At 37.5% G+C, this 23,119-nt stretch overlaps 1 protein-coding gene across 3 annotated transcripts in view; it reads right to left on the minus strand.

Moving 5' to 3' along the window:
• LOC109419360 (protein unc-80 homolog) overlaps window positions 1–23,119 on the minus strand; it is a 68,318-nt gene that overhangs the window by 36,221 nt on the left and 8,978 nt on the right. The window contains exons 3-15 of one of the 3 annotated variants that reach the window (XM_029852144.2): window positions 21,784–21,810; window positions 8,834–8,854; window positions 8,595–8,740; window positions 8,366–8,528; window positions 7,931–8,141; window positions 7,522–7,865; window positions 6,566–6,762; window positions 6,107–6,506; window positions 5,930–6,042; window positions 5,725–5,742; window positions 5,309–5,459; window positions 4,934–5,030; window positions 4,573–4,854 (exon numbers count right to left, since the gene is read on the minus strand). In XM_029852144.2, coding sequence (XP_029708004.2) covers window positions 4,573–4,854; window positions 4,934–5,030; window positions 5,309–5,459; window positions 5,725–5,742; window positions 5,930–6,042; window positions 6,107–6,506; window positions 6,566–6,762; window positions 7,522–7,865; window positions 7,931–8,141; window positions 8,366–8,528; window positions 8,595–8,740; window positions 8,834–8,854; window positions 21,784–21,810 — 2,170 coding nt within the window. The remainder of the gene's footprint in view (window positions 1–4,572; window positions 4,855–4,933; window positions 5,031–5,308; window positions 5,460–5,724; window positions 5,743–5,929; window positions 6,043–6,106; window positions 6,507–6,565; window positions 6,763–7,521; window positions 7,866–7,930; window positions 8,142–8,365; window positions 8,529–8,594; window positions 8,741–8,833; window positions 8,855–21,783; window positions 21,811–23,119) is intronic. The other 2 variants (XM_062846007.1, XM_029852145.2) reach the window with 2 other exon arrangements.

The following is a 23,119-nucleotide window of genomic DNA, read 5'->3' on the forward strand; positions in this document are numbered from 1 at the left end:
GAATTAAAATTAATTTTTACTTAAATTTGACAGTTCAACACTTAAACTTGGCAGTTCTCCTAAGGAAATAATTATCGAACTGTCAAGTTTAAGTAAAAATTAATTTTAATTCGCCAATTGGAACAAACCCTAAGAGTCTACATAAGGCAACGAGGATAAATTCACAACGATATTTAGCAAAAAGAAAGAACGAATGGAGCACCTGGATCGAGCGAACCAGTTCAAAATTGTCTTTGTCCTGATTCGTAGATAAAGTTGCAATTGATTGCTCTTAGGGTAGATGCCAGTAATCATAACGGTTGGTCCAGATTCTCAGGGATAAAGTTTACTAAGAGTAAAAGTCATTGCGCTGAGCGAATACTCGTTTCTTAGGTTAATCCCAGAATCTGAGGGATGGAATCAATTCGTAAAGATATGGTCCCGAAACAACTGAAATGGCATCGGATGCTTTCAGGATGAATTGAAAATAATAAGACAAATTATGTCAATCAACGCTAAATAAGGGGCTGTCCATTTATTACGTAAGGGGATTTTTGCGATTTTTCGACACCCCCACCCCCCCCTTGTAAGATTTTTTATATGAGAACCTAAATATTTTTGTATGGCGCGTAAGATTTCTCAAATTCCCCCTCCCTCTATAAACCCTTACGTAATTAATGGATAGCCCCTAACTGGCAATAATTAAAAACAATAAAATTTTGGGATTGTTCAAATGTACTGATCAAAAGAAGTATTATAAATTTGATTCGGCATTTAAAAACGTGAAATGGTTTAATGTGTGATTAATTAGAATTTTTGAAGCTGAGAAGTTTCACTTGATTAGATTACAGTGGCACATATATACATATATATTATAGCGAAAAAAAAAACTATTTAATATGTTCGCTATAATATATATGTATTACATATGTGTCACTGTAATCTAATCAAGTGGAATTTCTAGTCTTCCAGCATTAAAAATTCTAATTAATCACACATTAAACCATTTCACGTTTTCAAAAGCCGAATCAAATTTATAATGCTTCTTTTGAAGTTATGATTAGTAAATTTCACAATCCCAAAATTTTATTGTATTCAATCATTGCAGTTATTCGTTGGTATTCTGCTCCCCGTACTCAGTACTGTGAATTTAATATTACACCATATAAATGAATCTTTAATACGTGCTTTTTCGTGTATGTATTACAGTAAAAGACGAATTTATCACAGTACACATAAGAATTCCACCATTGCATCCAAGTTGTTGAAGTTGTTTTCGAGATCATTATGTAATGTTAAACTATGTGGAACACAAACGTCATACAGGATAACAATGATAAAATAAGAAAAAAATGATTGAAGATTGAGAAGTAAGAAATGTTATACATCAATTAGAAAATAGAAACGGAAACTTCTAAACATGTTTTTTTCTTAGCTCAGTAGACTATTAATTGAGAAAAGAAAAAATGCTGTAGATATGGACACACATGATAATATTTAATATATAATTAACTTTAAGCAAAAAGTGTGAAAAGGGGGAAAGATGGAGGAATCTTATACTTGATTATAGTAGCCTTGATATATGTAATTGACATATGTCTCATTATAATAAATTATTATTGTTCTAACCATCGACATGAAGAGTCTACACTATTGGTGATAAAACGAATCAATATGGTGAGATCTTTCTGATTTTTTTTTTCATTTGTACAACATCCCAATATTCATTTGGGGAGGGCTAGATACCATAAATTTTGGTCTCGTTTCAAAGAGTGGGTAAAGGTGTTTAAGCGTAGGCTTGAGAGCCAGGGCATACGGTGGAAATACCGTTGTTCCATCCCAGAATTCCAGAGCACATGGAGTGACATTAACATTCTTAGCAATGTCACTCCCAATGAACCGGTATATTCTCACTTTTCATGGAACGGTTTGTTCCGAGATGTTCCAGTATACCTATTTCAATAACAATAAGAACGATGCATAGTTGGCCTGGCCGCTTTAATGCTTGTAATGTATCACTGGGGGCGCCGTTATAGTTACGCGTGAGAGTGGGAGTGCGCGTGTGCGAAGCCGCAAAGAAGAATATCAACAACAACAAGTCCACGCAAATCCTTTGGACGCGCACTCCCACTCTCACTTTAACGCGGCACTATGGCAGCGCAGTGATGCAACCTGCAACCATTAATAATGTTCCTGATTTTCAATTCACCATCAGCGCACTCCCCGTGCGGAGTCTATTGGGAAGAACGCAAGACAGCGAACTGGGAAGAATGCAATTCGATCCATCTGAGAAGAACACAACACACATTTTTTCATAACCATTTCCACTGTAGAGAAAAGTAGACGTAAAGTACGGTGAATTAACTGAAACGTTTCGCGAGTTTCTTTTTTTAAGATTCCGTTCTCAACACGTACAAATAATGACAAGAGAAATAATAGAAGTAGTTGATTTTATAATTTTCCAGGATTTTTTCAATGAATGGCTAACCATTCATTCTTTGGCACAGTAAGCATAAGGTCTCATAACACAATGAATTCGGGGACTAGTGGACTCTTCCCACTACTGGGAGCAGGCTATTCTGAGCCAGTTGAACCAACGACTACAATCACTACACAGCTATTTCAGCTGATTAGAAATAATAAAGTTTATATTGATAATCAACTTCATACGGGTCCGAGCAGCTGCTTAATAAGATCAACGGTGTTATTATTTCGATGATAACTGCTTCATGCGAAGTGCGTTTTACGACTCACATCCGACGTACATCCTCGACCTCCTTCAAAAATGCCGCTCAGATCGAACGAGCTCCTTCATAATTCCGAGGAACAGCACCAGTAGCAGGAAAAGTGTGATAATCGCCGGGGCACTCAGCTGGAATGCGCTACCCACGGAAGTCAAGAACAAACCTACGATTACTTCTTTCAAAAAAGCACTAATTTAAACACACTAAAACTAAAATAACTTCGCTTTGCAGTTGTATATTAGTTTTTTCTAAATGTAATACTCTATACTATAAGGTACTTTCCTTGACCTGAAAAATAGTTTATAACTGCCAGGTTTACGTCAAATCTAATAAATACAAATACAAATACAAATACAAATGATAAAAGACTTAATTGGTAGTTTGCTTCCGTATTTTCTTGTTAGATGTAAGATGATGACAGTTCCAAAGTCGTTCCTGGGGAGCTATTTCATTCGAACTAATCGTGGCAACTCAAATATGGGAGGCCATGGCATATCAGAGCGAGGTCAGATCAGATAGACCCCATAAATGTGATATTCAAAAAGGCCCAATCTAGACAACAGTGCTGCCTAATCCGAGTGCAATAGGAGAGGATTGATTTGATCAAAGATTGAAATTTCAACTCAAGCTATCGCTGCATCTTTTAGCACTGGCAGGTTCATCACTTTTACCATGTGATCTCTCAATGGTTTCGCTGTTTGACAATGGAGACGCATGTTTCAGCACTTCAACACTTGTAAATTTGCCTGTTTTGAATCATGCCAATGGAGTAGCATGATTGCTGGTAAAAAGTAAGTATGTATGTAAGTAAGTAAGTAAGTAAGTAAGTAAGTAAGTAAGTAAGTAAGTAAGTAAGTAAGTAAGTAAGTAAGTAAGTAAGTAAGTAAGTAAGTAAGTAAGTAAGTAAGTAAGTAAGTAAGTAAGTAAGTAAGTAAGTAAGTAAGTAAGTAAGTAAGTAAGTAAGTAAGTAAGTAAGTAAGTAAGTAAGTAAGTAAGTAAGTAAGTAAGTAAGTAAGTAAGTAAGTAAGTAAGTAAGTAAGTAAGTAAGTAAGTAAGTAAGTAAGTAAGTAAGTAAGTAAGTAAGTAAGTAAGTAAGTAAGTAAGTAAGTAAGTAAGTAAGTAAGTAAGTAAGTAAGTAAGTAAGTAAGTAAGTAAGTAAGTAAGTAAGTAAGTAAGTAAGTAAGTAAGTAAGTAAGTAAGTAAGTAAGTAAGTAAGTAAGTAAGTAAGTAAGTAAGTAAGTAAGTAAGTAAGTAAGTAAGTAAGTAAGTAAGTAAGTAAGTAAGTAAGTAAGTAAGTAAGTAAGTAAGTAAGTAAGTAAGTAAGTAAGTAAGTAAGTAAGTAAGTAAGTAAGTAAGTAAGTAAGTAAGTAAGTAAGTAAGTAAGTAAGTAAGTAAGTAAGTAAGTAAGTAAGTAAGTAAGTAAGTAAGTAAGTAAGTAAGTAAGTAAGTAAGTAAGTAAGTAAGTAAGTAAGTAAGTAAGTAAGTAAGTAAGTAAGTAAGTAAGTAAGTAAGTAAGTAAGTAAGTAAGTAAGTAAGTAAGTAAGTAAGTAAGTAAGTAAGTAAGTAAGTAAGTAAGTAAGTAAGTAAGTAAGTAATGTAGTAGTAAAGTGAATAACGTTGCTAAGGTAATTTCCATAGATCCATAATTTCCATTTATCCCATTCGTTAACTTTAAATGTGGAAGCGAATACCTCGAACGTGAAATAAAAACCGTTAGATATTTTGTACAAGGATCAACACAACAAACGCGGATTTTTAAAGATGGTAAAACACATGCAACAGTTCATTTGCCTTTAAATATTTATGGCATCCTAAATGAACACATCAAGCCTGGCAGATACATACGTACCATCGTTGCAGCCATGGGGACACCCTAGGTGTAGCAGTGCTCGCTTGACAATCCCCATTGCCAGCGTGTGGGCATGTTCACCCAGTTTCAACACGCCCAAGTCCAACAGCAGTTCGCATATATTCAACCCTGTTTCCAGCACTCGTAAAGTGCAAATGTTAGAGTCGCGCTTGAATACACAGTGCACCGCCAGAAGGACAATTTCGTAATCGATGCCACCCTCCTTGGTAATGTAGAAACTCGAGCCCGGCGCTTCCGTTTCGTCTGCTCCGCTGTTATAACCTGTTGAGAAAATGGAATGTATCGTCGTTGTTTGCTTCTTGTTTCATCTCTCAGTGAACACTGTGTCATATATCGGTACCTATGTGCGAATCGGTGTGTGACCTTAGCATTTGGCTCTTGAAAACTCCTGTGCTGCCTCCAATGCTGAGCGCATCCAGTTGAGAATCGATGGATCCCTGAGGGGCGATAATTGGGAATATAGGATAATTGCTCCCACTCGCTATTGGTGGTTTTATGATCCGTCATGTGGCCGATAGGGTTCCCAGCTTTAAACGTCAACATTTCTAGTTGCCTCGTGATTTTGAATTGATACAAATTTTATATATAAAAAAGAAATAAATTACAGATACAGTTTTGTATGTTCAAGTTAACCCAGAAATGTCAATTTTTAATAGGGTCCTAGAATTCAAAACAAATTATCCACCCCTTATGGTTATACGACCCACATACTAACCTGCCTCTTGAGATAATCCGGTGATGGGGTCGGTGTGTGTTCGGTAACGGTGATGATCGGGTAACGCGAAGTCTGCTGCACTGGACGTGGTGGGTTGGCTGGTGGTTGAGGGTTCCTTATCACTTTGGGTGGTTCGACATACCTGTGGAATCTTTCAGTACAACGATCATTGAAATCAATAGCGCACGGATGGGTGAGTCAGCATGGGTGGTTGTGGGATGGTATATATTAAGGGCTTTGAAAACACTGAACAACTGGTGAGGTGAGAAGACCAAATTTTAGGATTGGTTGAATTTTGAAACATTCAGCACACAAATTCCAATTAAAAGGAGCGGAATAGTTTGTTGGTTAGTGGGTGCTAGATGACAGATGGTGCAAACAGGAAGTTGATGTTAGGGGGTACTGTAGAAACTTACCCGCTATCTAGAAGACAGCTGGTATATTTGTATCATTTTAAAATCATGTTATAGACATAGTCGAGTTGATACCATTGAAATGGTTTGGAAGAGAATGTGTTAGATCGAAAGATACAATAGTAGAAAATACGCGTAAGACTTGTGAGTATATATTTCTATAATTGAACCTGTTAAGGAAGCAATCAATGCAGCTTTTGTAGCTTACCTTAGACTGGGCATGCTTTTTCCTTTAACAAGGTTGGTTGAGGGTGCGCGGGAAATCATGGATGCGGATCTAGATAATTGTTTCTCTCCTGTATCTAAACTGCGATGAGAATCCTATAGGATATTGCAAGATTATGAACAGCGTCTTTTGTTATACCAGCTTTTATCCATTATTTACCAAATGTTGTAGTCGTTTTCCATTGGCGCCAACATCCAGGCCGATTTTCTCGAGACCTCGGTCAGACTTGGACAAAATCCGTGTCTCAATCAGTGTCCTCAAGTCGGCCATTTTCACGCGTCGCTTTTTCTCGCTGCCCTTGCGTTCAGCGGTAGGGGTGCTTTGTTCGTCGTTGGACGGCTTCGTCTCATGATAGGGTGAATCGATAAGAAGTGAACTGATCGGTGGTTCAGGTACCTCTATGTAGTCTTTGTTGATCGATCCCGTACTTGGGCTGTCACGGTTGCTACTATTTGGCCCTTGGTATAGGGAAATTTCTATCTGCGGGATCGGCAGTGAATTTGATCGCCGTCTTGGCTGCGAAGGTGGTATCGATGTTTCTTCGCTGATGTCTCGTAGTCTTGAAGGAAAGAGAGTAAGGGTTGTAGTAATGATCACCATAAGCATCAGCTAACGTACCTGTTATTCAAGTAATGCAAACTCCAGTACACTCCGTCTTCTTGCCAGTGGGATATGAACAAGCATCGCAGCACAGCTACATCAAGAAATGTAGCCGCTGCGACGTCTCCTTTTGTGCACTGTGGGGATTTTGGGTCTGTTTCCAATGACTCTCGCTCTGTAGAAGAACTTGTTTTGGGCTTGGAGTCCTCCCCTTTCTGTAGTGCATAAATGGTAAGAAAAAATGAGAGATAATAGTTACTACTATTACGAAAACTCGAAGTATACACTTACAATATTGGGTGATTTTATGTATACTCTCGCAAACATAATAAACACGGTATCTATGGTAGGAGAATATTATTAACCTTCCGTAACTCGCGCGGTTGGCCACCACCGCCAGCACCAGCGAGATTTCTTCAACGTGTTGTACAAAATACAATAGCGCGATTTTGTTAAAAATCGAGGGTTAAAAAACAGTGTACAAAATACAACAGCGCGATTGAGTTAAAAATCGAGGATTAAAAAAACAGAATCGATGAGTCACCCACTAAATAAAAGCTAAGGGTCGTCATTTGATGCTAAGAGCCAATAGTTTTATCGGGGGTTAATTTGCCATATAATGGATGAAAAGTACTTGAAAAATGAGTATTTGTCGGAAATGCGTTCTAGAAATCACGAAAAAAGTAAAACAGATACGGATAATTCATTTCAATTCTTTTCTGAAATTGTTTTGTTCCTCACAAAATTTCCTCTCATTTGTGATTCAAAAAATGTTTTTAAACTCGAATTTCAGGATTTTCGACTTTACCTTTAAAAATTCGTGTTGGAATTGCAACATTTGTGTTTTTGTTTTCTTGAGAATAGAATTAGGTTTTGAATTTACCATTTTTAGTATACATTTCTAAAGGGTACAACCGCTCTCCCAACCTCCACTGGCTATATTCCATATTTTGTGTTTAGACTGCCATACTTACACTATACGTATCAATCCGGTCGAAGTCGAATTTGGTCGCTATTTTATCTGGTCGTTCTCTTCCGCCGAAAGGCATCGGCTTCGCTGCTTTCCGACTAGTGGATTGATGCAGCAGACTGGCATCTGCAGTATAGAACGATGAATCCGCCAAATTACCACCCACGGGCAACTGAAAAATAACGACTCTCTCCTCTTCAACGCTAGACGCTTCCTCAGGTATGGTTTCGGGAAATACGGAGTCCTTCGGTGACGATATGTAGGACAACTCGTCGTCATGTTTAGGAGTTTCGGAAAACGAGATACTTGGAGGTGAGTCGATTCCGTGCTGCGCAGTTTCCGGTTTTTCTGTAGAATGATTGAGAGGTGATTTTGCATTCTGGTATGGGGAGATGCTTGATGGAGGTTATTACTTGGTGAAAATACTTCCACAGATGGTGTTGTACTGACTGAGTTGAGGAAATTTCGTGCTTTGGGTTTCACAGGTGCTGTAAAACAGGGAGCGTTCGGTGCTCGATATTCCCACATTCCTTGCCACATTTTCAATCCATTTTCCAGTCGAATGTTTTGAAAGTCGGATTCTTTTAGCATATGAGCGATAGGAGCAAATAAATAAACGAATAGCTGCATGGGATCAAAATAGATGTTATTCAATATGAAGAAGTTTTGATTACTTGTACAGATATTCTGCTTAAGCGATTCTTGAAAAAGATTTCATTTGATCATTATCGTGATCAAATATTCATTTCCATTGGTGAACTTTTTATTTTGTTTTAATTACTATTCTTTTTAGTAAACATTCCAAGAATCGCTTCCTAAGGAATATAATGATCTAGCATCTTTCCTACCGAAATAGTGGGTATAGAGAACAAATAGCTCTGCTTGGCTTTGACTTCCTTGTTTGCTTCCAAATCGTCGTCGGCACATTCTTCGGCTGCAAACAGTAAAATCCAATGGAGCGTGTAAAGTATTTTCGTCTCGGCTGCCCCCAGCGGTTGTAAATCCTTCACCCTGAAAGACAAAAACACATCGTTCGGTTTGGAACAACACCCTAGTTCTTGATTGGTGGGTGGTTACCGATTGTGCATGAGTGCACCGGCACAGTGCATGACGTGCGGTAAGGCGGCCTGGACCAGTCTCCAGCGGGGAATTGATTTCAGTGCCGATTCGAGCGATGGTGACAACCCATAGAACATGTTTTGCACCAGCGACTTTTCGAACGACTATAACATCGCGGGAGTACCGGGCGGAAACAAATAAAAAATTCATTATTTCTCTCGGTTTATCACCCCATAATCGAATCAGCTAAATCATACCTTGCACGCCTCCTTCAGCTCCTGGACAAGGATAACAGCCCCAACGGCAGAGGGATATTCGAATGATAGTCAGCGAAGAATTCATGGAATTAAGTTTGTGAAAGGATGATGACGATGAAATGAGAATGAGAATAGAATGATCAGACAACTCTCATCATGAAAATGGTTGGCAATAAACTATCTTGTATAATGTGGCTGCCCTGAATACTTGATATCCCAATTGCGGATACAGAGAAGAGAAAATAAAGCGAGCGATAAACGAATAGTCTGTTAGAATGGAATACGAATAGGAAAGAAATAATTTGTTTTCGTCTTGTTTTGGTTTCATACATTGGTTTGTGATTTTGTGACGATGTGTGATATGCTACGTAGCTTTCTTCTTCTTTATGGCTCGACGTTCGCATTGGAACTTGGCTTGCCTCTCTTCAACTTAGTGTTCTTTTGAGCACTTCCACAGTTATTAATTGAAGGGCTGTCTTTGCCTGCCAGTGCATGAATTTGTACATTGTGTGGCAATTTTCCCGACCAGAACGGGAATCGAACCCGCCGTCTCCGGATTGGCGATCCATAGCCTTAACCACTAGGCTAACTGGAGACGTAGCTTTCTACTAAGCCTATTGAAAAAGTATTTCGTATATTCTCACTACCAATAGTTTGCTGCTTGCTATAGGGCACTGCACACCGCTGAGGTTGCAAAGGATTTTCTTTAAGTTTTTGGCATTATGGCATTGTTTCAGGAGTATAGTTTCTACAGGACTTCCTCGTAAAATTCCTCCAAAAATTTCTTTAGGAGCTCCTCTAGTAGCTTTGTAAGGAATTTCTCATGGTGTTCTTTATAGTTTTCCTCAACAGGAGAAGGATAACATTCCCACAGGAATTCCTGCTGGGAGTCCCAGAAAAAAAAAAGATCTGAAAACATTCCAATCTCAGGAATCTCAGAAGGAATTCCTGAAGGAACTTCCAGAAGAATTTCAGAAGAAACTTTTGGAGGAATCTTGAAAGGAAATCATAGAGAAATTTCCATGAAGAGTTCCTGGAGCAATTCTATTTGGAACGGAGAAATCTTGAATAAACTCTTGGAAGAATCTCAGAGGAATTCCCGGCTCAATTTCTGTAGAAAACACGGAAGAAATTTTTGGTGGAATCCTGGAAGGCATTTTTGTAGCAATCTGGAAAATAACTTGTGGGAAATCTCGGAAGATATCCAGATAGAACTCCTGGTGAAATCTAAGAAAGAAAATCCTGGACGAATTCCAGAAGGAACTATGGAAGGAACCCGTAAAGGGATTCCTCGCGGAATTCTAAGAGATCGTGGATAAATCCTGAAGGAGCAAATGGATGCTGCTGGAATACATGGAATGTTGTAAAAAGTTCCTGGAGAAGTCCAGCAAAAAATCCTGAATAAATCCTAGAAAGAAGTTCTCGAGGAATGCCAGAAGAAACTCCCAGAAGAACCCAGGAAGAAATTCCTGAAGGAATCCAAAAAAGAACTCCTGGAGGAATCCTCCTGGATGGGTTTTGAAAGAGTTCCAGAGGGGTTTCCTGCAGAGTTCTCGGAATGAATATCCGAGCGAATTCCTGAAGGAAACCAAGAAGGAACTCCTGAAGGAATCCCGAAATGAACTTCTTTAGAAATCCCAGAAAGAAGTTCTGATGGAATCTCAAATGAAATTCCGACTAAAATCCCTGAAGAGATGTCCGAAGAAACTGCTGGTGAAAGAGAGGAGAAGAAAACCTTGAAAGAACTCCTGAAGGAAACTATAGATGTACTTAAAAAAACATTAGAAAAATAAATACTTCCGGAGAAATCTCAGAATGAACTTTTGGTGGAATCTAAGAAGAAACTCCGGAAGGAATTCTTGGAGGTATCTCTGAAGGAACCGCTGAAGGAATAGAAGGAGGAATTCTCAAATGGAATCCCAAGGGAAATTTTTGGAGATACCTCAAAAGGAAGGGCTGGAGGAAGTAAAAAGGGAGAAATGCTTAAAAATTGGAATCAAAAAAAAAAAAAAACTCCTTGAGGAATTCCAAAATGAACTGCTGAAAGAATTTTAGAAGAAATTCCTGCAGGGTCCCTCAAATGCCATGGTGTATTTTATTCTAATTAAATCAATTTAATATTCTTAACAGATTTATTAGTACCTATGCAAACTAATATCTTCGAAAGAGCATCAACTTCCTGTTCTTCGGCATCAAGCAGAACGATGGATGGTTTATTGAGTCATTAGCTTTGGTGATAATTTCCACTGGTTGCACTTATGGTCTTGATGTCGGCGATCTGAACTTGGCAGTCGGCAAGTCGGCAATTTTCTTGTTATTGTTGTTTCATAATATTAGTTAAACATACAAGTTAACCCTCGAGCAGTCGCGGCTTTGACTGCAGCGACGCCACACAAACGCTGTGTACCACATGCGTGCATTTTCAATGGTGAGTGTACTCAGTACACGGCGTGACCGCTCCCGGGTTAAAATTGAAATCAGAACTGAGTTCGAGTGTTTTGTTTTGCTTTTTGACATGAACATTTTGTTGAGGGGGAGAAGGGAGTTAATAAGCTGCGTCATTTATAGGGGGGGTCCGAATTTGTGACAAAATGCTACGAGGAGGGAGGGGGTATTGAAAATCGCTTAAAAAGTTACGTCATTTATGGACGCCCCCACATTTTGTTTTACTGTGGTTCTCAATTGGAGTAAGCGAGAGGAGTTCGCTGTTTGTTGGATCCCGAGTGTGTGTGCAAAGATTTTGCTTCGTTTTTGGATCATTTCCGTAAAGAGCATGATGCTTTTCACCGCTATTCATATCTTATCATCCTTTATCGAACGGGGTTAACAATAACCCTTTGAACTTCGAGGAGTGACATCCCCCAGACCACGCTCCCATTTCTGATTATTAGGAAAAGCGTGGGCAGATTTTTGTTTGTCATGTTATTGCTTGTCACATACTGTCAGCGTACCTGTTGTGGCTTTGAGGTACTATAATTGGCCATAGTTGATACTTTTCAACCTTTAATGATGCAAACATTTGGTGAATAAAATATCACGTTCGCAAGAGTTGGTTGCACTAATTTAAACATCAAATTTTGCCTAAAATTGGGAAATGGAACCCATCTTCAGTAGAGTGCTCCCATTTCCATCCCTGATAAAAATGTCCAATAAAATCACCATCAACTACCATTGAATAATGGTAAATTTACCTGTTCAACAACAAATTAAATTGTGTACGTTTTTTCCTGCTGAAAATGCTATATTGGGACGTGCACAATAAAATCAATGGCACTAGAGATTCCAATAATAAAAACACCATAAATAAATGGTAGTTGACTTGAATTTGCTCCAGAAAATTTGGATTTTTTTTATGGTAAAGATACATAACAACCCCCATTTTCTATTGTAAAAGTGACATTTATAATACATGCTAAGGTGGAAAATAATAGGGTCTGTTGTTACTCTATTGTTTTAAACAATTGAATTAATGGTAACAACCATTTATTTTAGCGTGTTATAATGATTCGAATGAATATAATAGGATCATATTCGAATGAGTGTAATCAGTTTTGTGCCTTTTAATTCCGCCATATTTTGCCTGTCCTTTGACAGACACGCGCATTTCGACTATCACCTGTAATCTTCCTCAGTGTCAGTTATCCACCAAGTCAACCAGTGATTGTATAAGATGTTGCATAAGATGTTAAAGTGGAGGCGATAAGCGTACATTTTACATGCGCCTAAATAGAGACATGCATGCATATGGCCTCCACTTTATCATCTTATGCAACATCTTATGCGATCACTGGTTGTCTGGGCACTCATTTTAGACCTCTGCTCTACTTTCATGGACGTTTGCCCATACACAATTTCAAAAATTTGTATAGAGCGTGGAATTTGACCAGCCTTTTCCCTGCTCTCATCTGCTACAGGGTGCGGCAGACAATAATACGAAAATGGTTTTTAATTCTCATTTTCATGCATTTGACGTTACCCACTCCATGTTTTAACGAATCATGGTCTCCAACAGGCTTATTATCTGAAAAGTTCTTTAAAGTTTTTTTTTATTCATTTATTTTAATGAAACCGGAATGATCATAACATATTGTGCCTTTCTCGTACACTAGGTGCAATGCAAAAGCTTTCACTTCAAAATTGACTTTCACTGAGGGTCAAATTATATATACCAATCAACTATGCTCGATGACCGTTAGAGCAGTAAAAGGGTGCCCACAAGGAGGCGTACTATCACCTCCATTGTGGTCTTTGATAGTTGATGATCTTCTAAAAAAACTGGAAGCACAGAGCTTCGAAATAATTGGCTTCGTTGATGACATAGTAATAATTGTTCGTGGTAAATATGACAACGTTTCCACTAACAGAATGCAAACTGCCTTAAATTTAGTCTCCTCGTGGTGCGATAAGGAAGGATTGAACATAAATCCTTCTAAAACCACGATCATCCCATTTACACGACGGAGAAAATTATCAATTACTAACTTAGAACTTTCAAATAAGGTCAAATATCTTGGACACGACAGCAAACTAAATTGTAATTTACATCTTGAGCATGTAGTTGGTAAAGCTACAAACGCTCTATGGATCAGTAAAAAAAATCTTTTGGTAAAAAGTGGGGATTGAAACCGAAAATGATCCACTGGATTTACTCGGCAATTGTGAGACCCAGAGTTACCTATGCGTCACTGGCCTGGTGGCCTAAAACAAATGAAAGATTAGCACAGAAGAAACTGGAAAAACTTCAAAGATAAGCTATTCTTTCAATTACTGGTGCAATGCGAAGTACACCATCTAAAGCACTTGACACTTTACTTCACCTACTTCCGCTGCATCAATTTGTTCAATTAGAAGCTGCAAAGAGTGCATTGAAGCTCAAATGAACTACACAACAATTTGATGGTGACCTGAAAGGGCATCTCATTATTCTGAAAACAATTAGTATCGGCTTTCTGATCGTAAATAATAGTGATTGGATGAGCAAAAGATACAATTTTGAACGCTCTTTTGAAGTGATTAATCCTGGGCGAAATCTGTGGACAAATGGTGGCCCAGAACTACACCCAGGAGCCCAGGATCAATCGTATTTTATACTGATTGATCGAAATTGAACGATCAAGTAGGCGCAGGAGTGACTGGCCCCGGGATCAACATATCAATTCCTATGGGCAAATGGCCTACAGTTTTTCAAGCTGAAATCCAGGCGATTTAAGAATGTAGTATTAGTTGCTTACGCAGAAACAACAGACATTCAACAATTTGCATGATGTCTGATAGCCAAGCAGCTCCAAATCAGCATTGAAATCAGCAACATGCACTTTTAAACATGTTTGGGAGTGTATTCAGTCACTTCAACAGTTAGCTTGCCGTAATCAGGTGAAGCTATTTTGGGTTCCAGTGCACTGTGGAATTAAAAGAAATGAAGAAGCCGATATGTAAGCAAGACTTAGATCGTCTCATTAATTCATAGAGCCTGAACCATATTGTGGTTTGTCTGGTTGTTTTCTCTGAATGGAGTTTAAAGTAGAGGTGTGCGCTGCCGCGCCACGCCGGCGCCGCTGCCGATTATTTTTCGGCGCACCGCCAATTACGCCGCCGAACTCAAATTTTCCACGCCGATCTCAAAACACATTGAAACGTTATATTATTTTTTGATTTATTTCAAGCAATTCATTGGAGTCATATGCATACTTAGCAAATGTAAGGTCGTTTTCAGCAGTGGTTCATTTTTATGATCCAAATTTATAACAGTTCTTAAAATTTGGAACGCTAAATATAGATCAAATTACGCTCAGTTCCACCGGTAGTTGTTTTAAATTCTAAACTTCGCATGTCGCGTCAACGATGTTTTGAAAGTGAAAAAGTTTATCCTAGAAAGAATCTACGGATTCCGAAGATTAAAGAAATGCTAGTGATTCTAAAAAAACACGTTTTTGTCGTGTTCATCTCCAGAAGAGATGAACTTCTCCAGCAACTCTTTTGAGGATTCTTCCAGCAATTTCGCCAAGAATTCCGCTAGGAGTTCCTCTGAAGGTTCTTCTGGAATTCCGAGAGTTTCCTTCGAGACATCCTCTAGGAGTTTCTCTGGGCATTGCTACAGAAGTTTCACTGGGACTTTTTGTAGTACTTCTTCTAGAAATTCATCTAAAAGTTACTTCGGGTATTCTTTTAGGAGATCCTTCGTCAATTCCTCTAGAAGTTCTTCCTGGGAATTCCTTTAGGAGCTCGTCCGGCACTTCCTCAAGGAGCACCTTCGGAAATTTCTCCTCGAGTTCTTCAACGAGTTCATCCGGGAATTCCTTTACGAATTTATACGGGAATTTCTTTAAGAGTTCATAGAAATTGCACTGGAAATACCAGAAGTTTGCTCTGGTAATTCCTCTAGAAGTTCTTCCGGGAATTCTTCTGGGAGCTCTTCCGGCAATTTCTTTAGCAGTTCTTCCTGGATTTCTTCCAGAAGTTTCTTTAAGAGTTCTTCCTGAAATTCTTCCAGAGGTTTGTTTTAAAAGTTCCTGTGGGAATTTATCTAGGATTTGCTCCAGGAATTCCTCCGGGAATTCCTCTACGAGTTCCTTCGGAGATTCCTTACCGATTTTTTTTTTCGGGAATTACACTAAGAGTTTCACCGTGACTGCCTCTAGAAGTTCTTAAGGAATTCGTCTGGGAGTACTTCAGTGAATTCAAACATCTTCGGGAGTTTCACCGGGAAGAAGTTCCCCAGGTAAGTTCAACACGAGTTGCTCTCTCTCTTCTTGACGTAACGTCCTCATTGGGACAAAGCCTGCTTCTCAGCATACCCAAGTAACAATTATACTTTTGTGGCAATCCTGAAGTAATTTCTAAGAAAGAATAATAAAACTTAGCAATAAAGCTCTTTGTTCTGCAAATCTGAGATAAAATAGGTATAAAATATCCATAAGACTAATCTGGCCCACTCTTCAGGAGATCTTCAAAGCTGTTTTTGAAGACTGCTTTGAAACTAGTTGTATTTATGTACATGCGCTGATGATTGATTATAAGAACTTCATGAAACTTTAACAAGAATATCTTGAGGCATGTTGATCTTTTAGCTGTCTTTCTCAAAAGTGTCAACAGTGCATTATAAATGAAATCTTTTACCTAATCATTATGCAGATGCAAACAAGTTTTGTTTCATGGATGAAATATTAATTGAACTGCGAATTAATTTTCATCAAATTGAAATGGCTAAAACATTTAAATTGCCTGACAGATCATTGATGACAGGGAATCGAAATTTTCCGTGCCATACTCACTTTTTCGTTGATATGCCACCCAAAACATATGAAAATTACAAAGCGCCTCAAAAATAATATCAATCATTAATATAAGAAGACATAAATTTCCTTTAAAAACAAAAGGCTACGCCACTTTTTCATTTCTTTCTAAGCATGGCTGCCGCTGCAAGCGAACAAAACTCATGCAGCCGCCATCAATTGTTATTACCTTTAATTCAAACCCCCTCAAAACAATGATGGAACCAAGTCACCTTGCATGAACGCTACAGCCTTTATTGAAGATTGTTTTACTAGTTATGATCTTAAGGCAGATTTGTTCGTCTTAAATGAAACTTATTCGTTTTATACAAGTGGCTAAAATATAAACGACTCATAAAAAAGTGATAATTTTCCATAACAAAATCAGAATTTGCCAATAAAAAAGTAGGGGTGGGAGCAATAATAAACTACAAAATTTCCATAAACAAATCAAAAAGTGCATAAATAAATCAAAACTTCCCATAAATAATTGATTTTTGAGCAATAAAAAATGTCAGAAATTCCACAAATAAATCAACAATTGCAATAAAAAACTATATTTTTTCCAACAAAAAAGTTTAAATTTTCCATAAATAAATCAGATTTTTCCATAAGTAATTTAAAAATTTCCAATTGAAAAACATCAAAAAAGCAATTGAAAATTTAGCAATAAATACGAACTAATGAGCAAAGTAAAAGTACCATGCGGCGAAGCCGCATTGAGGATTGAGGAACTGAGGCGGCAAAAGGCCGCCGAAGTTTCCAAAATCCGATGCGCCGGAACTGTGTCGATTCGATTCTAGGCAATCCACAGATCCAAGAATTTGCCCGGTATAATGCAAACAGAGATGTTATCCGTTTTTAAAGTCCGACGAGCGTCAGCGAGTTCGGACAGCAAGCGATTGTCTGTTAAATTGCACAATAGTTTCAGTTTTTCTATCATAGTTCTATGATCTAGTATGTTCGAAATTTTTTGTTGGAAAAAATATAGTTTTTTATTGCAATTGTTGATTTATTTGTGGAAATTCTGACATTTTTTATTGCTCGAAAATCAATTATTTATGGGAATTTTTGATTTATTTATGCGCTTTTTGAATTGTTTATGGAACTTTTACAGTTTATTATTGCTTCCACCCTTATTTATTTATTGGCAATTTTCGAATTATTTATGGACAATTTTAAATTTATTATGGGACGATTAATTGTCTGCCTTTATACAAGTGTAACAGCCTTTGACAATTGTTTGTTTACGTTTTCGATGCTAGAAAGTTGTCTCTGTACATTTCGCGGTGTTTCGCGTCAAGATGTGCCAATTCTATTTTGTTTCCCTGTATTTTTGCTATTAATAATGAAGTGCAACTTACTACAATTACACTATATGGCATCAGCTTGAGCAGAGTCAATTTTCACACTTGTTCGCTACCTAGCGAATTCTATCATATCTATCATTTCATTATCCACTTTGATCTCTACTCCCTTATACTTATGAGTAGAAAGAGACCGATATAGCCACAAAATCATCAAGTTATTAATAGAATACGGTCGATAAATCAGCATATGAGTACCCATTTCATTTTCAATTCGCATAGCTATGGCCTGTGTGAGAAACTGGTTGAAGGCAGGACGACAGCAGCCAGCTACTCGCATTTTTGATTGGCCGTAAAATCATTATTTCGTTGACATGATTACTTTTTAGCACAAGAATGGCTAAATTATCAGTGAGCAAACATGTTTAGGTGTTTATATTTGCATGAGAACGTGGTTTTTTAACCAATTTGTTACATTCATTATTTGGATTGAAAAATAGTTCGTTGTCTTATCATTATTTCGCATAGTTCTTGTTCCAGAGTAATGGCTCTAGCTCAAGAATAGAAGGCTTCAAGAAGTTTTTAAAGGAGGATTAGCCAGATGAAATGCATTTGAATAAACGAAGCATAAACTTTTAATAAAATATGTTGATGTTATGTGTTGAAAATAACTTCAAATACGCCTTAAAACTTATTATAAGATTTAATGCTCTTGTAAATTCAGTTGTTTTATGCGCGAATTTCAAAATTAACTTGAAGACAACTTAAAAACCGCAAACGAACGACGATTGTTTTCTCTTGATAAAAACAACTATAAATGTTCCATGAATTGGTCATGCTGTGATAAAGCTTCCATAAAAATAATCAAATCTAAAAGGAATTGAAATTGTTACTTGGGTAGTGTTCTATGAGCACTTCCACAGTTATTAACTGAGAGCTTCCTCTGCCAATGACCATTTTGCATGCGTATATCGTGTGGCAGGCACGAAGATACTCTATGCCCAAGGAAGTCAGGGATATTTCCTTCACGAAAAGATCCTGGACCGACCGGGAATCGAACCCGTCACCCTCAGCATGGTCATGCTGAATACCCGTGCGTTTACCGCCTCGGCTATATGGGTCCCTACGAGTTGCTCTATAAGTTTTATCTAGAAGTTGCACTGGGTATGTCAAAGTTTCCTCCGAGAATTCATAATAATTCTCCGGAAGTTCCTCTAGAAGTTCTTCTGGAAATTCCTGTAAAGTTCCTTCAGTAATTCCTTTAGGAGCTCCTCCGGGAATTCCACTAAGCAGTTCCTTCAAGATATCTTCCGGGAATACATCCAGGAGTTTCCCCAAACGCTCCTTTAGAAGTTCTCCCAGCAATAGTCTATTTTACGAAACGACAACAGTGTTGATATTGATATTAACACTCACGGGCTTGGGCGAAACCTCCTGTCAAATTATCATTCATGAAATGAGCGATCAGCTGATCCGAAACGTCTCGTAAAATGGCTCATTACTCTAAAAATATCTCGGGGGAATTTCCCTAGAAGTTCATCCGGGAATTCCTCTACAAGTTCTCCCGGGAATTTCTTCATGAATTTCCTGAGAATTCTTCTAGGAGTTCCATCGAGAATTTCTCTACAACTTCTCTCAGGAATTTAAGTGGGAGTTCATCCGGGATTTTTTTAAGGAGTATCTTCGGGAACTTCTCTACGAGTTCCTCTACGACCTCCTTTATGTTCCTCAGGGAATTTCTTTACGAATTTCTTCGGGAACTCCTAAAGAAATTCTTCCGGAAATTCCTTTAAGAGTTCGTCCGGGAACTCATCTAGGAATACCTCTGGTAGTTTCTCTACGAGTTCTTCCTTAAATTCCTGTCCGAATTTCTTCGGCAATATCTTTATGAGTTCCTCCGAAAGCTCCTTCGGCAATTTATTTACTAGTTGCTCTAAAATCAGAGACAAACAGACGTAGCTCTTTGAGGAAATTCATCAAAAACTTTTGCCCGGTTTCCTTTTTATGAGCACACTGTCGGCCATGATGGATTTCGATTTGACGTTTGTCTATCACGCACACTACTACACAAATCGCCTGTAATTTTCGTTTGCATCATTCAGCAACGTATACACTGACAAACGTCAAAGCGATCGAACACTAGCGCCCCTCGTGGAAGAATCGCGCAAATTAAATAAAATTTGAATTGATCGGTAAATGCAAGTGCCAAGTCGTTTTGAAGAGTGTTGCGTCTGTTTGTCTGTGCTAAAAGTATTTCTGGGAATTGCACAAGGAATGACCAGAGTTTCTTCCGAAAATTCCTCTATGAGTTCCTCCGGTAATTCCTCTAACAATTTCTCAGGAAATTTCTCTCGGAGTTCTTCCGTGAATTCCGCTGAGAGTTCCTCCGGCAATTTCTCTGAGTTCTTCTAGAATTTGTTTCCGGAATTCTTCCAGGAGTTTCTCCAAACGTTCCTTTAAATGTTTTTTTTTTGGAAATTCGTTATAAAACGAGTTCCTCCGGGAATTCCTTTAAGAGATTATTCGATAAATGCTCTAGAAGTTCCACTGGGATTTCCTCTAGAATTTCTTTCGAGAATTTCTTAAGGAGGCCATTCTGGATTAATTTTTGCGCAGCTGATAGATGATTTACCATAACAATCATTTCAATAAATTAAAAAAAAACTAAATCGTAACTATAAACATGTCATTGCATCTTCAACATGATGATTTGCTTAAAAATTGAACACTGATATTGATTAACGGAATTAACAAAAAATTAAAAATTATGCCTATGAAACAATCCATTGAAACTAACGGTAGTGCTTCGATATCGGTTCCGGGTGTCCCGCCGATGAATTACGCCAAATTCTATTGTTGCACAACAAACCTCATTGGGTACGTATTTTCGTGCTGAAAATGCCCTATTGGAACTACAATACGTAAACAATGAAGTCTACAGCGCTTGAGATTTCATCAATAAAAACACCAAATTAATTGAGGGGGTTAGAAGCAAAGGGGTGTAAGTGACAAAAATCTACTTCCGAGTAAATTAGGTTTAAAGTTTTCGACCAATTTTGCATCCCATACTAAATGTATGAAGTTTCAAAATCAATTCAATTTTCTCTGATTTATTGTAATTTTTCTAATCATCGTAGAAACAATCTTAAGAAAGTTCCTGAAAGCTTGGAATCTGAAGAATTTGAAGATATGCTCAACTTAAAATTAACAAAATAATCACTTACACCCCCTTTGATTCTGGGCCCCTCAATTGTAGTTGGCTTGAACTTTTTCCATAAAATTTGTTTTTTGTTTTATTGGTTTTACACATACTTTCCATTTTCTATTGTAAAATTAAAATTTATGATAAATGTTATAGTGGGAGACCCCAGGATCTGTTGTTGCTCTATCGATTTAAACATTTGAATAAATAGTAGCTATGTACCATTCATTTCAACGTATTGTTAAAAACAGCCTCTGTTGTATTTTTATGGTCTTTTTTTATCAGGCTAACCAACGATGATAAAATGATAATCAACTTTGTCAAAAACCGCAAAGTGATCTGAGGCTTGTGAGGAAATTTTGATCGACTTCGGCTTACGTCGACTGATTGATTAAGAGTGCATATTTAACGAGAATGGTTAACGAGAGATTAACCCGTTTTTTGTTCGGAGTTAGCACGCATCATAACGAAACGAACTCGGAACCTAAATGGTCTAATTATAGAATAGGATGAAGGGCATATAACTAAAAAGAGCTGAAGTATATCCCACCATTAAAAGACGATCAGTTTAAATTTCTTCTTCCTTCTTCTACCGAATAACTACTTGCCAAAGGTGCACATATCATTTACTCTACCCATTCATATTCCATTACTGAATTGCGAAATGTGTGGTCTTGTGCTAGATTATGACTTCCTCTTGATTTTTCAACACTGTTTTAGAGTTTCTCATTTAAGGTGAATATAAAACGAAGCCGCACCTTGAATTTTCAAAAGCACAAATCTAAAGAACCGAATGTCAGTTTGCCCTGAAAAGTTGATCGATTGGTCACCACCATCGGATTACCAATCGATCAACTTTTCAGCGCAAACCAATTTTCGGTTCTTCAGATTTGTGCTCTTGAAAATTTGAGGGGTGGCTTCGTTATATATTCACCTTAATTGATTGGTTTTTTCGGTGACGTCATCGGAAAGAGACAATCTATTGAAATCAGAAAGATTCCGCGGTGATCAATTCCGATCAGTGTCTTAGAGTTTGTTAGTTTCTGTAATGGTTGTTATGTGTAATATATAAGAGACATTATTTCAGAATTAATAAAGCACATCTTGGAATATCAAGTATTCAAGGACACAAAAATACGCATTTTAGAACGGCACATTATTTACACTTACATGATGTCCAGGTGCATGTTGACAATACTTTACACACAGTTATTGTTTTATATAAACAGAATTTTAAACGAGTACAGCGATGTTGTTGAAACATTGTTTTATGCACAGATGACGCATAGAGAATAGAAAAAGCAGAAAAACATTGTTTGGAAGAAAATACATTTAGTTATTATTTACAGGTACAATTGAGGGTAACCATATATACAAGTAAGAATGCAACAAAAAGCAATCAATTCATAAAAACACAAATGAAGAAATAAACCATACACTTAACGGCTGGTGTAGAGAAGGAAATGAAAGGACAATGTTCGTTTTAATTTTCCTTAAGCCAACCTCATCAGCTTGTTTCGTCATAAACGTGTCCTATAAATTTTGTAGTGGAGCAGATTCCAATCCAATCGGAAAGACGACTTGGCAGCGAATCGAAGCGAATGTGAACTTGTTGGCACGACATGAACGCCGAGTGTGAAGTGGTAATAATCAAATAATAACAGCCGTTGGCACTATATTTCCCCGTTGCACAGGCCGGGCCTCTGTTGAATCCTTTGCACAGGACTCAACGTTTGCAGATCGATGCGAATAACTGTTATCATTAGTAATTGAGGTACACATTCGCACAGATATAGATTGGTTGATCATTGTTTACCGTAGTGAACGGAAATCATGAATTATGATGCCTTAGACTACATTCTTTGAAAAGCTTTGGCTGCAATCAATCCTAATTATTTAATTGTTTAGATATGCTACCACGATCAAAGGATGTGAGTGAAAGCAGTTATTATAAAATCATTGTAATTCACAAGAGTATTGTTGAGTATTATAAATTTTTGGCATGATTTATAATATTGAAATATCAGAAATCACGAGGGCTTTAAATGTCACGGGAAATTTTAGGAATTACGACGATATGAACGCGGACGAAAATCATAATTGTGTTGGTATCTTATAAAATTTAAATTTAGAAAAGGATCATGGATTAAATGTGAACTTCATATTCTGAAAATAATACCACATTTCAATTGGAAACCGTAGCTTGGTTGTAGTTCCTATGTTCTCAAAAGTAGTAGTTTTACTGATATGAATGTATTGTTTAAAGAAGTTTTTACATGTAAAGCTTTTGGAAGGATCCTTTACGCGAAATATCGCACATACACAGGCGAGATATACAGCGATAAATCTACACTACACATATAACCGATTTATCATTAGTTTATTAGTCAAGCTTCAATTTAAAGCAAATTTTCTTCCAATATATAATCAAAATGAAGCCTACATCAAAATTTTGTTGTCATTGGATTCGGTTCAAAAAACAAAGATGTTATTAGTGAAAACAATA

The sequence above is a fragment of the Aedes albopictus genome, chromosome 1 (genome assembly GCF_035046485.1).
Source record: "Aedes albopictus strain Foshan chromosome 1, AalbF5, whole genome shotgun sequence".
Taxonomy (NCBI): domain Eukaryota; kingdom Metazoa; phylum Arthropoda; class Insecta; order Diptera; family Culicidae; genus Aedes; species Aedes albopictus.